The following is a 15,156-nucleotide window of genomic DNA, read 5'->3' on the forward strand; positions in this document are numbered from 1 at the left end:
AGCTTCTGTTCTTGTGTACTTTTTTCTTCAGCTATTTAGCAATATCCACATTTCAGAATCAGGTTCACAGGAAGCTGATAAGAAGTCTGTTCAACATAAACAAAAAAGTTCAGTTTTCTCTTGATATTATCATTGTAATAGGCTACAAACGTACATCTTTATAAAGACACATATCATAGACAGCTCAATGAGAGATTCACTATTGCATTTTCCAGTGCATACGCATTTGTTGTCTGAAAGTAATTAAATGGGTCCTCATCAAGATACATTCCCCTTAATTTTGGTTCAATGCATCAAATCTTCAACTCATCTCAGTTTTCTTTCAGCAGTGATAGGAATCTACTTATTATAGCTACAGATAAGTGCCTTGGTTAGGATGTGTTATCTTAAACATTTGTATTTTTTACAACTGGCATGGGGAACGTGTGGACCTTCACACTATCAATGACTGCAGTTCCCATCAGGCCTTACTGTGGTTTTTGCTAGGGTTCTTGAAAGTGCTAGTCTAACATCTGAAGAACCACATTCTTCCCCTCTGTTCTAAATGAAGTTTCATTAACAGTGTACCTTTGTAATCTGGGTTGAACAATTTGTGTGTATGTGTGCGCGCGCATCATTAAAAGAATTAACAAATATTTCTGTACAAGTTACCTTGGATAACAAGGAAAAAGATATATTAACAAAAACGTTTATTTATAAAGAACTACAAGTCTCCACCAATGTAAAAAAGCTACCCAAAATGATAAGATGAATTAAGTAACTAGCTTCATTCTTCTCTCTCTTCTCAAAACAGCAAAGTAGAAATTTTAAGTGACAGCATTAATAACATTTTTTCTTCTGAGGGTCAACAGGTTCAAATAATAAACACTGGATAGCAACTTCTAGTTAGAAACACTTTGTAGAAGAGTAATATTGTCCCCCTTCAACATGATTCGACCTGAAATGGAAAACAGTGTCATTAGATCTATATGAGTATAAGTGTCCCTTTTCTATTAATATTTGCATTCAGTTTTCAATTAAATTTGTAATCCCTCTACTTTGCACACTGACATACTGGATAGCACTAATATTAACTAAAATGGCAAAATTCTTAGAACTTATCTAAACATATCCTCCTTTTTTTTTTCTTACCTTAGATCATAAAAGTTTCCGATTATAGCACTAACTTGCTTATTTAAACTATCTCAGTCATATCCAAGAACAGAATAAGCTATAAATATTCATGCAATCAAGGCTCAGAGTAGGTAATATTTAGACATATTCTAACAATTCCTGTACTTCAGTTGGGTCAATAAATCTTCTGACAAAATTCTTTCTGGCAAACCTTCAGAAGGGAATCTCACAGAAACAGAAAATCACTTTCTTTTTAAGCATATTTTTATACTATCGTTCAATAATAAAAAAATAGCATAATAGTTTCCATAACAATATGAAGAGGTATTTCTTTTCTAATAAGATTACAGCAAGATATAATTTGTAGGCAGATCTCAGTCCCTTTGGAATTCAGTAGCTCAAATTCAAGGAATTGTGGTTGGAAATTTGGAAGAAACCGCGATAGACTCACAGTAGTGAAATGCAGCCAGCAGTGACAACAAAGTGGGGAAACACAGCTATAGACCCCAACTAGTTTGAGAGCAGAGTCAGACAAATCATAGTAGAGAAGTCAAATACAATAGGCATAGATTTTTCTAGACCTTTATGAGTATGCCTTTTATTCTCCCCTTTTTCTAGACCTTCATGAGTATGCCTTTTATTCTCCTTACTACAAAGAGTTTCATTCTTTTTCAGATATGTCAAGTTCGGAAACTTCAACTGGTACAGAATATGGCAGCCAGGTTGATTACTGGTATATTCAGAACTGCTCATATTAAACCAGTTTTAAAATCTCTTCACTGGCTGCCTATCAGTTTCTGGGCAAGATACAAGGTGTTGGCTTTAACCTTTAAAGCCCTACATGACTTGGGTCCTGACTTCTTGCGGGAGTGCCTTCTCTCATATAATCCACCCTGCACTCTTCGTTCATCTGGGAAGAATCTGCCGCAACCTAAGAGGACAAGACTTTCAGCAGTAACCCAGAGATCTTTTTCATCAGTCGCTCCTAGATTCTGGAACGACCTGCCAGACAAGATCCGACATATTACCCACCTTGGAAACCCTTAAGAAGGCCATTAAGATGGATCGTTTCTGGCAGGACTTTCCAGACTAGCACCCCCACGGACCTGCCTCCTCCTCTCTCTTATCTTCCATCCTCATTTTTACCATACCCTGGACTCCGCATGGAATTTTTGATCTCATGTTAGTGTATGTATGTTAATGCTTTTAACTTTCTTTGGTTTAATCCTTTTTTAGAGTTGGATCACGTTTTTATGTTTGGGGGGGAGGATTGGGGATCTTGGAATTTTAATGCATCTCTTTTTAACTGTATGTTTTTTACTGCTGCAATCCACTTGGATTCCATAAGATTAAGCGGATTATTATTATTATTATTTAGTAAGGATAGTAACCCCATTTTTGGATCAGTTTTTGCGGCAATGGCACAAACTGTGATTTGTTCTGCCATAACCAAACACTTAGGGTTCAGTCATTCTTAGGAGAGTTCACCTCTTCACTATCTCACAAGGAAAGAGTTTAGAATCATAAAATTGTAGAGTTGGAAGAGACTACAAGGGCCATCCAGTCCAACCCCTGTCATGCAGGAACTCTCAATCAAAGCATCCCCAACAGATGGCCATTCAGCCTCTGTTTAAAGTCCTCTAAGTTTAATTATTATGATGTCACACAATGATGTTGTAGGACAAATGTTCCAATAGTTTTCCATATGACCTTAGTATTCAACCATAGCTGGGACTTTCACCACAGATTTTAATTGAAATTATGAAGATCACCATTGGCTTTTCACTAATGATAAAAAAGAAGGAAGTTTAGTGCCCAATATCAAGTGAGTTGCACTTACCCAGCTGTTTCCTTGATTTCGTCTTGGAATGAATTTCTTCTGCATCATCCAGTACCAGGTTCATATATTCATCAAACCCCTGTGAGCCAGAATATAAATTAGTGACATAAAAGCAATCAACCAGAATTTAAGAAGCTGGTATGTTCCCTTCATTTCCCAAAGCAGAATGAACCTTATGCACCTACCATATGTGCTTGTCTATAAGTCTTAAAATGTATGCCCCAAAATTGATCCCAAAATCCCAGGTTGACTTATTTATGGGTCACTATGGAAATGTGGCAGCAGCTCTTTCAGATTTCCTTAGAGATTTTAGCAATAAAGAACCAAGCAAAATGATGAAGAAAAGGCTCAACGAGAGTCTCTCTTGCCATACCCACACATACACACACTGAAGGAGCCTCCATGTTTTTACTTCGACCTGTCCACGGGTCATGGCAAAATCTGTAATTTTGACCCCAAAAACTGACCTTGACTTATACATGAGGTCGACTTATTATACGGTAAGTGCAGGGGTTGCTCCTCTCTCTCTTCCATTGCCTTCACATGCAAGGTTGGTGGGACTGCAAGAGAATACCTTCTCTTTGCCTGTTCCTACACTGTGTAACTCCCTCCCAAGAGAAGTTTACCTTTTTGTGTCAGATTAAAACTTCATTGAATATTAACAAAATGGTACGTTAGTACTTACCTGAGAGACGTCCCTTTCCAGCAGAGAAGGTCCGGGCATCCTGATGTTGGGTTGCTCCGCCTGCTAAGGCTCCTGGAGGCAGGACGAAAGTTTAAAGCAGAGGCCCGGGGGCCCGGCCCCGCCTCCATGGGCGGAGCGACCCCCAGAAACCTCAGTCAGTGACCAGCCCAGCGACTGGTAAATCTTGAAATGCATTGGTGTCCAGACTTGGCCTCTAGAAGACAGAGGCGTGAAGCTCTGAGAGGAGAGGATGGAAAAAGGAGAAAGCAGTGTGTCCCGACCCTGACCTTTAGGCGGCTGCAGGTGGACAGGGTGGGAAGGATGCCCGGACCTTCTCTGCTGGAAAGGGACGTCTCTCAGGTAAGTACTAACGTACCATTTCCCAGCAGAGAAGGGGCCGAGCATCCTGATGTTGGGATTTACAAAAGCTGTGACCCAACCAGGGGGGGGCCTGCTGATGCCTAGGTGGAGTCGGGCACTATTTTTTGAAGAACCCTGCGGCCAAAGGCTGCCTCGGCCGACTGGAACTTGTCGAGCTTGTAGTGTCTGGCAAACGTGGAGGGAGTTTTCCAGGTAGCAGCTCGGCAGATTTCTGCCAGGGGTGCATTGGTGGAGAAAGCAGCCGAGGTGGATGCACTTCTGGTGGAATGCGCCAAGATGCCGTCTGGCGGAGGTAGGTTCATGGCCTTGTAGCATTCGAGGATGCAGACCTTGATCCATCTTGACAGTGTCGACGATGATACCTTTTTACCCCTGGATCGCGGTTGGAAGGAGACGAAGAGTGATTCTGACTTTCTGAAGGCCGCAGTCCTCTTGAGGTATATTTTTATGGCTCTGCGCACGTCCAAGGTATGCCAGGCCCTGTCCAACTCACTGGTCGGGTGAGGGCAGAAGGTGGGCAAGACGATGTCCTGGGATGAGTGGAAAATCGAATTGACCTTGGGGATGAAGGTGGGGTCTGGCCTCAACAGAACGGAATCAGGTCTAATGATGCAGAGTTCTTTCCTCACCGACAACGCTCCGATCTCCGATACTCTGCGGGCGGATGTGAGCGCTGTGAGGATGAGCGTCTTGAGGGTGAGGAACTTGAGAGACGCCTCCCTCAGCGGCTCGAAAGGCTCTATCGTCAGGGCTAGCAGTACCTTGTGTAGGTCCCAAGATGGGAATCGGTGTCTTGTTGGAGGCGCCCTGTTGGAGACTCCCTTGAGTAACCTCCTAATGTGAGGATGGTGAGATATCGCCGCGGCCTGTTCGTGTGGCAGTATCGAAGTGATTGCTGCCACCTGTCTCTTTATTGTGTTGGGCCGGAGGCCCTGGCCAAAGCCGTCTTGGAGAAATTGGAGTATTGTGGCAACAGAGACTTGAATGAAGTCCTTCTTTTTCCTCTTACACCATCTCTTAAACGCCCTGAAGGTGTACTCATAGATCTTCATGGTGGATGGACGCCTCGATGCCAGGATGGACTCGATTACTTCAGAGGAGTAGCCGTATGTGGTTAGCATGTCCCTCTCAATTTCCACGCGTGAAGCTGAAGCCAGGCGGGATCTGGGTGATGTATCTGGCCCTGAGCCAACAGGTCTGGCCTGGCTGGGAGGGGCAGGCTCTGTATGGACTGGCTGAGAATCTCCGAGAACCAGGGGCGTCTCGGCCAGGCCGGGGCTATGAGGATGATCTGTGATCTCGTCGTTCGAATTTTGGACAGAAGGCGTGACAGTAGTGGAACTGGAGGGAAAGCGTAAAGGAGACCCTCTGGCCAGCTGCAGTTTAGGGCGTCGAAGTTTTCTGCCCCCTGGGTCTTGAACCTTGAGAAGAACCTGGGGGTCTTGGCGTTGGCCGGCGATGCGAACAGGTCCAGGATCGGGCGGCCCATCATCTCTGTTATGGATTGGAAGACTTCCGGATGAAGACTCCACTCTCCCTGGTCTATATCGGTCCGACTGAGCCAATCTGCTGCGGTGTTGAGTTGTCCCTGCAGGTGTTCGGCCTCTAGGGACAGCAGATTCGCCTCTGCCCATGACAGCAGAGCCTGGGCTTCCACCATGAGGGACCTTGATCTTGTGCCGCCTTGGCGGTTTATGTGAGCCTTGGCGGTGATGTTGTCTGTACGCACGAGGACTGACTTGTGGCGGATTGACTGGCCGAAGGACTGGAGGGCTAGGCGGATCGCTCGGAGTTCTAGCCAATTGATGCTGTGAGCTCGTTCTTCCGGGCTCCACCTCCCCTGGGCCAAGTGTGGTCCGCAGTGTGCCCCCCAGCCCCGGAGGCTGGCGTCCGTGGTGATCTGGACTTTTTCGGCCGTCCAGATGGGTCGACCCTTGTGGACTGTTAGGGCTATCCACCACCTGAAGGACTGGCGAACGCTGTTGGGCACTAATATCTTGGCATGGCTCTTCAGCACAATGGCTTTCTGGTACGGCAGCAGAAGCCACTGGAGGGGTCTGGCGTGGAATCTCGCCCAAGGTAGGCACTCGATCGCAGCGATCATCAGACCCTGTAGGTGAGCGAGCAACCGGAGACCGGTGCGAGAGGATCGCAGCACCTGAAGTGATGACCTCCGGATGGACTGGATCCGGTCGGGTGGGAGGCGGACCATCCCCGCCCTTGTGTCTATCAGGGCTCCCAGGTGAATGATCGTCTGACTGGGGTGAATGGAGCTCTTGTCCAGATTGATCAGGAAGCCGTGGTCTTCCAGGGATTTGAGTATGATGGCGGTGTCCCGGATGGCTTGAGTCCTTGAGGGGGCCCTGATCAGGAGGTCATCGAGGTAGGGGTGCACATGGAGGCGTTGAGTCCTCCAGTGGGCGACTAGGGCTACCATGACCTTCGTGAATATTCTGGGCGCCGAAGAAAGCCCAAAGGGGAGGGCCCTGTATTGGAAGTGGCGCCTGCCATATCTGAAGCGTAGGAAACACCAGGAGGATGGGTGAATCAAAATGTGAAGATAGGCATCCTGTAGGTCTAGTGAAGAGAGAAAGTCCTTGGGGCGAAGGCTGTTGAGAACGGTTTTCAGGGTCTACATCCTGAATTTTTTCTTCCGGACGAAGCGGTTGACTGCTCGCAGGTTGAGGATGGCTCTCCAAGTTCCGTTTTTCTTCGGTACCAGGAAGAAAGTGGAGTAGCACCCTTGGCCTCTTTGAGCATCTGGCACAGGTTCGATGGCATGAATGGCGAGTAGACGATCGATGGCTTCCAGCAGGAGGCGATGCTTGTTGGGGTCGCTGGACTTGGGAGAGGGGATGAACGTGTTGGGAGGAGTGCGATGAAACTCTATCTTGTATCCCCTGCGGATGGTGTCGAGGACCCACTTGTCCGACGTGGATCGCTCCCAAGCCCCTGCGAATCCCTGAAGTCGGCCTCCTACTGGAGGGGCACCGTCATGGCTGTTGATTTTTTGAATTGGATTTGGGGCCTCCTCCTTTCTTGGTGGAGAAGGGAGGTCGATTTCGCTTGTTAAACTTGTTGTCGCCCCATCTGGGCTTGGTGGATCTTGCCTCTCTGGCCTGAGAATGAGAGGGGGAGAAGGATCGTGCTGATCGAAAGGAAGACCGGTTCCTGAACTGTCTCTTGTCGTCCTTCTTTCTTGACGAAGGCAAGGTTTTCTTTTTGTCCTTGCCCTCGATCAGCACCGGTTCGAGGGATTCGCCGAACAATTTAGTCCCTAAAAAGGGAGTAAAAGCCAAGTTTTGTTTGGATCTGGCGTCTACCTGCCAGTTCTTGAGCCATAGCTGACGTCGCACTGCTAGTGCCGCCGCCTGGGCCCTGGCGCACTGCTGCACACAGTCCAGGGTGCCATCTGCCCCGAGAGCCAGCGACTTGGTGATCTTATTGATGGTCTGTCGGACCTTGGTGTCTGCGTGGGGCAGCAGCTCCTGCAACTCTTTGGCCCATTGCAGTGATGCGCGCATAGCCAGCGAGACTGTAGTGGCTGCCCTTATGGCTATCGAAGTGGCTTTGTGTGCCTTCTTGAGTGCCCCCTCGGCCCTTCGGTCTTCAGGATTTCTGAGCGTGTCCTCGCCATCCCTGGTGAAAACTGTCGAAGAAACGAGGGCGGACACCGGAGCGTCCACTAGGGGGACCTTGAGACTATCCATGACTCCACGCTGAAGGAAGTAATGCTTCCGAATTGCGCTGTGAGTGGGCCTAGAGGCTGCTGGAGTCTTCCATTCGTCTCTCACGATCTGCATGATGTTGGAGGGGCATGGAAGTTCCTGAACCGTGGTGACAGGGGCGGGAAAAAGATCTTCCCCCACCCTGGGGAGCTCTGAGTCCAGTGCAGGGGCAGAAGGGGGTGGCAAGGCGATGCCGAGGGTTTTGATTGTTTTCTTGATTATTGTTGGATAGTCCTCCGGCTTGAGGAGTCGCGAGGACATGGGGGCGTCACTGGTCGAGTCTCCCTCGTCCTGAGAGAGCTCTCCTTCTTCAGACTCGGAGGCCGCAGAGTCTATGCTGGCTGGGGGACCCTCGTTCTCAGAGGAATGGGGCGAGGGAGACCGGGCTCGCTTGTCAGGTTGGGCTGCATATCGGGCCCTCTTGGCTGGGGGTCGGTAGACCTGAGATGTATCAGAGTCCGAGTCCAATTGAGAGTCCCGCCTCTGGGATCCTCTGGATCTGGCGGCCTGGGCTTGGGCCTGGGAGTCCAGGGGCCCTAGTATCTGAAGGTCATCTGGGGACCTGGACTCTCTAAGGGATCCGCGAGATTGTGAGTTGGAGGAGGAGCGGCTGGATGGCTGTCCCCGCTGGCCCCGGGAAGGCCTGGTCATGGCTAGGTCGGCCGACTCGCGGTCCGAGTCGCCGGCATGGCGGCCGCCAATAGCCGCCGCCTGACCTAGCAGCCCCGCTTCTAGGTCGCCCCTAACATGGCGGCCCCCATAGGAGGCCGCATGGCCTCTTGACCCCACTTCCGGGTCAACAAGATGGCGGCCGCCATCTCCGTCCGCGTGGCCAAGATGGCGGCCGCCATCTTGGCCCACGTGGTCTGAGCCCCGATGGTCCATGGCGCGACCGCTGGTGTCTGCCGGGCGCCAGGTGTTGGGCCCTCCAATCCCAAACCACCCCTGGTGGGTGAAAGGAGCCCAAGGGAACCCCCATTGGGGAGGGAAGGGGCCGTTTGCGCCGCCCGGTGGCTCAGCCGCTGGGCCTGTGGCTGCGGAGGGACCCTGGAGGAAGGGACCCGGCCACCCCAGGAGGGGGGAAAGGAGCGGAGGAACGAAGGGGCCGGCGCCCCAGGCTTGCGCTGCCCGCCGGGCTGGCCCCGCCGGAGCGCCGCCATCGCTTCTCTGCAGGGGGGCGCAGGGAGGCCTGCGGCCCCCGACTCCCTGGAGAGTCCCCAGGGAGCGACGCAGGGCAGGGGAGGTTGACTTACCTCTTCCCCTGGCGCCCTCTGCGGTGGTGGTAGGGGCTCACCAGCCTCCAACCCTGGCCGGGTCGGCTGTGGTGACCTGGGCCCTGCAGCGGGCCGTGAGGGATCTCCCTCCGCCCGGTGCGGCCCGGCTCCCGCTTGACCTCCTCCGTCCGCGGTCAGAGCCTCTGGGCGCACTTCCGGCAAAGCCGGGGCTTGCCCGGGCTGAGTGGGAGCCCGCTCGCCCGCTGGCCTGGCCTTCTCCTCGCTGGCCATGGGAGGGGGGAAGGCAGAGCGAGAGGGAGAAGGAGAGGAAGAGAGGGAAAAAGTTTTTTTTTTTTTTTTTTAGGAGAAAGAGAGAAAGAAGGCAGAAAAGAGGGGTATAAGCCAGGCCAAGTCTGGGGGAGCCAATGTAGGTGTCCTCGAGGAAGCTGAGATGCGTCCTACCAGGAGCTAGGCAGGAAGAGGACTGAGGTTTCTGGGGGTCGCTCCGCCCATGGAGGCGGGGCCGGGCCCCCGGGCCTCTGCTTTAAACTTTCGTCCTGCCTCCAGGAGCCTTAGCAGGCGGAGCAACCCAACATCAGGATGCTCGGCCCCTTCTCTGCTGGGAAAAAGAGCTTTCATGACGCTGTACTGTTTTAAAGTAAGATACTAATTGATTTAATTTTTTAAAATTCTGTTATTTAATACTGTTTCAATTTTAATCTTAATTTAATCTTAATTAAGGAAGCTTTTAATTGTATTCTTTACATTTTTATAAGCTGCCTTGAGTTCCAGTCTGGCAGAAAGGTAGGATAAAGTGATAGACGGATGTAGGTTTCAAATGTGCAATCACACAAACACAGAAGAATACAAAACCAAATAAAGAACCTAATGGCAAAGCAGTACATATGGGAGAAGGCGAGTCATTTAGTTATTTAGGTTTAGTTATTCAAAGGTTTTAAAAGGCAAAATAAATATGCTGAATTGTTTGCAGGAACATAAATCAGATGCCCGAAAACCTCACAAAAAACAATGGATGCTGGTTATGCAAGATTTCGACTTTACATTGGAAGGGTAACTGTTGCTGAACCAAAGCAATGAGACTGATGAGCTATATATTGTTTATTTTCTACTGTAATTACTGAGTTCGCCATACTTATAAGAACCTAGTTTTCCTCTCTCTATGGTGAGGTAGCGGGAGAACCAAAACTATGTAACCTTATGAAACATGTAAATTAAACATTAATTTATGTACCATTTGCTTTGTCTTTCCTAGCATGGTAAATAACTTGCCTGAAAATTAAAGCAATGGTATCACTGTTCAGGCAAGCTTTGAGTGTGAGAGTGCTTTTCTGATTTCGTGAGAACGCAGCGTTAGTACTCACAATAATGCAGCCTTCTATCCGCATGTTAACTTGTTCATACAACCAGACCTGAATTCTGGACCTCTGCAAGATAAATAGTAAAGAAACCACATTCATAATTGTTCTTAACAGGCTTTCACAAATCAGGGTTTTTTTGGCACGTTACAACTAGTTAAGACTAGACATGTGAAAACACTCCCACAAAATAAAATATGGAGGTGTTTTCCCATATTTTTCATGGATTTATGACATATTTTGCACTTTTTAAAACAAGGTTTTACTCATGCAGTACATGGAATTACTTTGTGAATTTCATGAATACACCAAATATTTGTAAATGATGTGTTTCATGTTGATAAAAAAGTAAAATACATTTACGGTAGGTAAGATTATGGTGGAAGTATTACATATTTTTCAAGCCTCCTTCTCCTTTCCTCCCCATGACTGCATTTTCTTTCTTTATGTTTCTAGCTTGGATAGCCACCATATTTTCCCCCTCAAGGTTCTCTGCAGAGAATTCAAATGAGCTTATCCCAGATTGGTAACCTCCAGATGTTTTAAACAGCAATCTCTGTGATCATTGACTACTGGCTATGCTACTTGGGCTGATAGGGAATTGTAACCCAAAGCATCTACAGAAGACCAGATTTGAAAAGGCTTTTATCAAATTGTGCTTTGGGGCAGCTTCTGCACAGAAACACCTTTTTCTTCAGGGTAAAGGGGATGTGGTATATAGCCAAGACATGCTGAGTTTTGAAGGAAGGAGCTTTCTCCGCAACATGAAAAATTCTCCTTCAACGTCTCTGGCATGCAAAAAGGACAAGGAGAGAATGTGGGTTCTCATGTCATGTTGTAAAATACACCGAAATACCAAAATCAAGTATGAAATTAGATCATTCGTAGAAGGCTAGCAATAAGCACAAATAATGGCTTGTTACTGAACCAATTATCAGTGATTCCAAACCATGTTTACTGAAATCCAGCATACATTTATACTAACTATGTTTGAAGGTATGTATGTTTAACTCAGAATAAAATCAATTGTTTTGACTTTTTATTAAATGACGAAGCTTAAACGAACCAATGCTTTTATTACAGTATACTTGCCTGTCACAATCCACTGTTAAAGACAACAATCAAGGCTGCTATGTTTACTTACATTCTGTAGGTATCTGAAGATGAGATTCTGTGAGAAGTGACTTAAGGAAAAATACAGACATAAAAGCAAGAAAACACATATACAGCAACAGTAGCTAGCAAATCAGTTTTGGCACTGTCGCAACACCATATTCTGAAGTCATAAGTTTGGTTTCACCCGTTTAATATAATCAACATGCTTATACTAAGCTAATTCTAACAAGGGGGTCATACAGATGGGGCAAAAGGAGCAGGACTGCAGTGACTGCACAGGCCTGCTTCTGACGCGGCCCTTTCACTGCTCCTTACTGTACTGGCTCTTCCACATTGGTGTGCTCTCCGCACGGCTTCTGGATACATTCGGAGCATGGTTGTGTAAATGCTATGCCCCCAACATGGCCCAAAGCTGGAACATTTTGGCCTGTCTGCTTCAGGTAGGGTTGCCATAAGTCAGGACCTCCAAACCGGGACAAATGTAGGACAACGATTTCAAATGTAGGACACATTTTATAGAAATGGAGGACATGCAAAAAAAATTGATGCTTTTTAAAAAAATGTTAATATAAATGCATGTTTCTTAGGCATGATCAAAATGGAGGACATTTGGACATTATTCCTAGACAGATGGCAAAAATGGACTTCCTTTTCTGCCCAAACCACCCCCCTCCATTCCACACATAACAGCACATTTGGGCACTTCACGTGGCTTTACTTAACATGGCCTCTTGCATATTTCAGAGGCTTATTCCATAATCAAACCCTTTGAGTTTAACACTTAGCATGGTTTAACATGGCTATGCATATTGAACATGTCAAAGTGGTTTCACAAGAAGTGGATTTGCCGTTTCAGGTTTCTTGCACCAACTCTACGTCTCAGAAGTGTGTACTTAGTCAAGGGACTTTGATTTTTTTTCACTGCACATGAGTTTGTAAAAATCAGAGCAGCTAACATTGGCCATGCCTGAGAGGCTTGCTGATATCAAGATCACCATCATCATCATCATCATCACCATCATTGTCACAACAAGGGAGACTTGTTAGCATTAAAAGCACAAAAAATACACCAAAACCACACTTTGGAAGGTGACACTCTCTCAACTTCAGAAGCTGACTCATATCACATCATCACCCCACACTATCATTGTCGAAGCAAGGGAGAATTGTTAGCATTAAAAGCATCAAAAATACACAGAAAAGGCACTTTAAAATGCACTTTAAAAATACAGCTTAAAAATGTACTTTAAAAATGCAATTTAAAAAATACATACAGTACTGCCTCCTCCTCCTCTTCATCCTCCTCCTCCCTGGCACCAAAAAGGGGCAAAGGAAATGGCTCTTTCCTTTCCCCTCTGGCTGCAGCCCAGCCCAACAGAGGAGGAGCTCCTCCTCCTGAGTCTGGCTGGCCAATGGGGGCAGACTGGGGCTGGAACAGCCCCGCCCCCTGCCAGCCCTCATAGGCTGAGGCCTGGAGAAGGGGCGGGCTGTTCAGCCCCAGACTCAGGAAGAGGAAGTCCTCCTCATTAGCCATGTGCGAGGCTCTGCAAGGGCCAGCAAAGGCAAACCTCGTCCACCCGGGACAAGGAGGAAACCGTGCAGGGACGCCCCCTAGTGGTCAAAACCTGGGATTGTCCCGCCTGCAGCCGGCTTATGGCAACCCTAGCTTCAGGCCATGGATAGCAAAGAGAAAATTAAGTAAATAAGAACCATACACATTCCCACAAAGCAATTACCTTGCTAATTGAGGAACCATGTCTACTTCTGAAGATGCCTACAACCACAGAGAGCTTGAATCGGGTGTTGCTTTTCAGGCCCAGTATGAGCTTCAATTATTATTATTATTATTATTATTATTATTATTATGCTTTGTTTATAAAGTGATGTAGATTTACAAAGTGCTGTACACACAAACAATAAAATCGATGAAAATGAAACCTGCCAATGGTGTACATTCCACTAAATACATATACTGTAAAACAAAAGATAATAAACCAAAATAAAATTAGATAAAAATAAGCAAGCAACAAATTTAAAAACATCAAATGTCAAATGACAATTGGGTAAACAATCACACAATGCCTGGGAACGCTTCCCTGAACAATATAGTCTTCAACTCAGTTTTGACACTGGTTAAGTAAGTCCCATGCCGACCCAAATCAGTTACATTTATATCCCACCTTTTCTCCTTTATGTACGGTTGCCATAAACTTTGAGTTCACAGCAGTTTACAGTCCGTTTTATGCTCACAATAATCCTGTGAGATCAGTTAGGGCAGAAGCTGGTGGTTTGCACAAAGGCCTTCAGAAACGTTCATGCTCAAATAAGAACTTCTTAATACATTACACAAACCCGTTTCTTTCCACTAGTTCCGCTGGCCAAACAAAGGGGTCTGTGACTCAGTTTCCCCAACCTTTTCATTTACAGTTCTCTCTATGGCCAAATTTCCCCAGACAAGGCTAAAACTAAAGAGAATTACAATCCCACAGGTCAACATGATCAAAAATAACGTTGCAGCAATAGCGCTGAGTTTGAGAGACCTAGGGACCATTCACATCACGCAATCACAGTACTATTACTCTACCTTAGTGTTATTATTATTGTTATTATTATGTTACTTCCTATGGGATCCTGGGGTCTGTAGTCTGGAAAGGCACAAGAGCAGGCCACCTGATCTTGGAAGCTAAGAAGGGCCAGCTCTGGTCAAAACCTGGATGGGAGACCGCCAAGGAGTACTAGATGCTGTACTTAACCGAGGCAGGATGGCGTAGTGGTCTGAGCACTGGACTATGGCTCTTAGGCAAGCCACACTCCCTCAGCCTCAGAGGAAGGGCAAACCGCCCTCTGAGGAATAACCCGGTTTGGCGCCGCTTTAACTCTTTGTCTGGCTCAAGTGCGGGGCCAAACCGGGTTATTTCTCCAGTCTGAATGAGCTTTCGCAAAAACGAAATTCCGTCCCTATTTTGTCCCTCCGGGGCCTCCGTCCCCCCTTCCCCTCCCGCGCTGTCCTCTTCTCTGAGGGAAAGGATACGATGGGCTGCACCATCACCTTCTGCACTTTCTGGCCTTGGCCGCGGTACGCCATGATGGCGGCAAGATGGAGGCGCTGGAAACACCAACGAAGCGCTTCTAAGGCCGCCAACAGTGTGCTCCACGCGCATGCGCTCTGACTGACGACGAACACTGCTGAGGTAAAACGCAAGCACTTCCGCTCCGGACCGGAAACTACGTTGTTTCTGCGTCCATTGTGGAGTGTCATGATGGTCACGTGATTCGGCGCAGCCCCAGCTTCCTATTCTTCCAGCTCCGCCATGATACTTCCGGGCAGAGTCGGCGATGCCTAGGGACGGGCGCCATCTTGGAGGCGGGCAGCGGCGGATGTTCTTTTGAAAGCGACTCTTGGGGGCTTTGTGAACGGCCTTCCAGTCCGGAGAAGGAGGAGGAGGAGAAGGCGCGGTCGTTGAGCAGCGGCGGCGGCGGCGGCGGCGGCTCCTTCTTCTCTGGGGATCGGTAAAAACCCCTTCTCGCGGGTGAGGAGGGCTTGAGGGTTCGGGTAGTAGGCCCCCAAACCCAGCCATTGGCCTCCGCGGCGCCCCTTCCCCGCTTCGCTATAAGAAAGCCTCCTTTGGAGCAGTTCCATGCAGGAACTCCCCGTCAAGGCATCCCCAGGGTCAGATGGCCACCCAGCCTCTGCTTAAAGAGC

The 15,156-nt window shown here is 47.9% G+C and overlaps 1 protein-coding gene across 1 annotated transcript; it reads right to left on the reverse strand.

The window, feature by feature from the left end:
• Window positions 1-672: 672 nt before the first annotated feature.
• On the reverse strand, window positions 673-14,650 carry SNRPE (small nuclear ribonucleoprotein polypeptide E). Its single transcript, XM_042463056.1, has 5 exons — window positions 14,485-14,650; window positions 11,482-11,508; window positions 10,344-10,406; window positions 2,954-3,032; window positions 673-937 (listed from the first exon to the last, which is right to left on the reverse strand). The coding sequence occupies exons 1-5, from the start codon at window positions 14,536-14,538 to the stop codon at window positions 882-884; spliced, it is 279 nt and encodes a 92-aa protein (XP_042318990.1). The 5' UTR covers window positions 14,539-14,650; the 3' UTR covers window positions 673-881.
• Between the last annotated feature and the right edge of the window lie 506 nt (window positions 14,651-15,156).

Source organism: Sceloporus undulatus, chromosome 4 (genome assembly GCF_019175285.1).
Source record: "Sceloporus undulatus isolate JIND9_A2432 ecotype Alabama chromosome 4, SceUnd_v1.1, whole genome shotgun sequence".
In the NCBI taxonomy this organism is placed as follows: Eukaryota; Metazoa; Chordata; class Lepidosauria; order Squamata; family Phrynosomatidae; genus Sceloporus; species Sceloporus undulatus.

Bases quoted from the DNA above. Each gene is read 5' to 3' on its own strand.
- SNRPE (XM_042463056.1), bottom strand. From the start codon at position 14,538: ATGGCGTACCGCGGCCAAGGCCAGAAAGTGCAGAAGGTGATGGTGCAG. The intron at 11,509-14,484 runs GTATCCTTTCCC...CACTTCTCACAG, and splicing joins AGGTGATGGTGCAGCCCATC to AATCTCATCTTCAGATACCT. The intron at 938-2,953 runs GTAAGTGCAACT...TTTCCATTTCAG, and splicing joins GAAATCAAGGAAACAGCTGG to GTCGAATCATGTTGAAGGGG.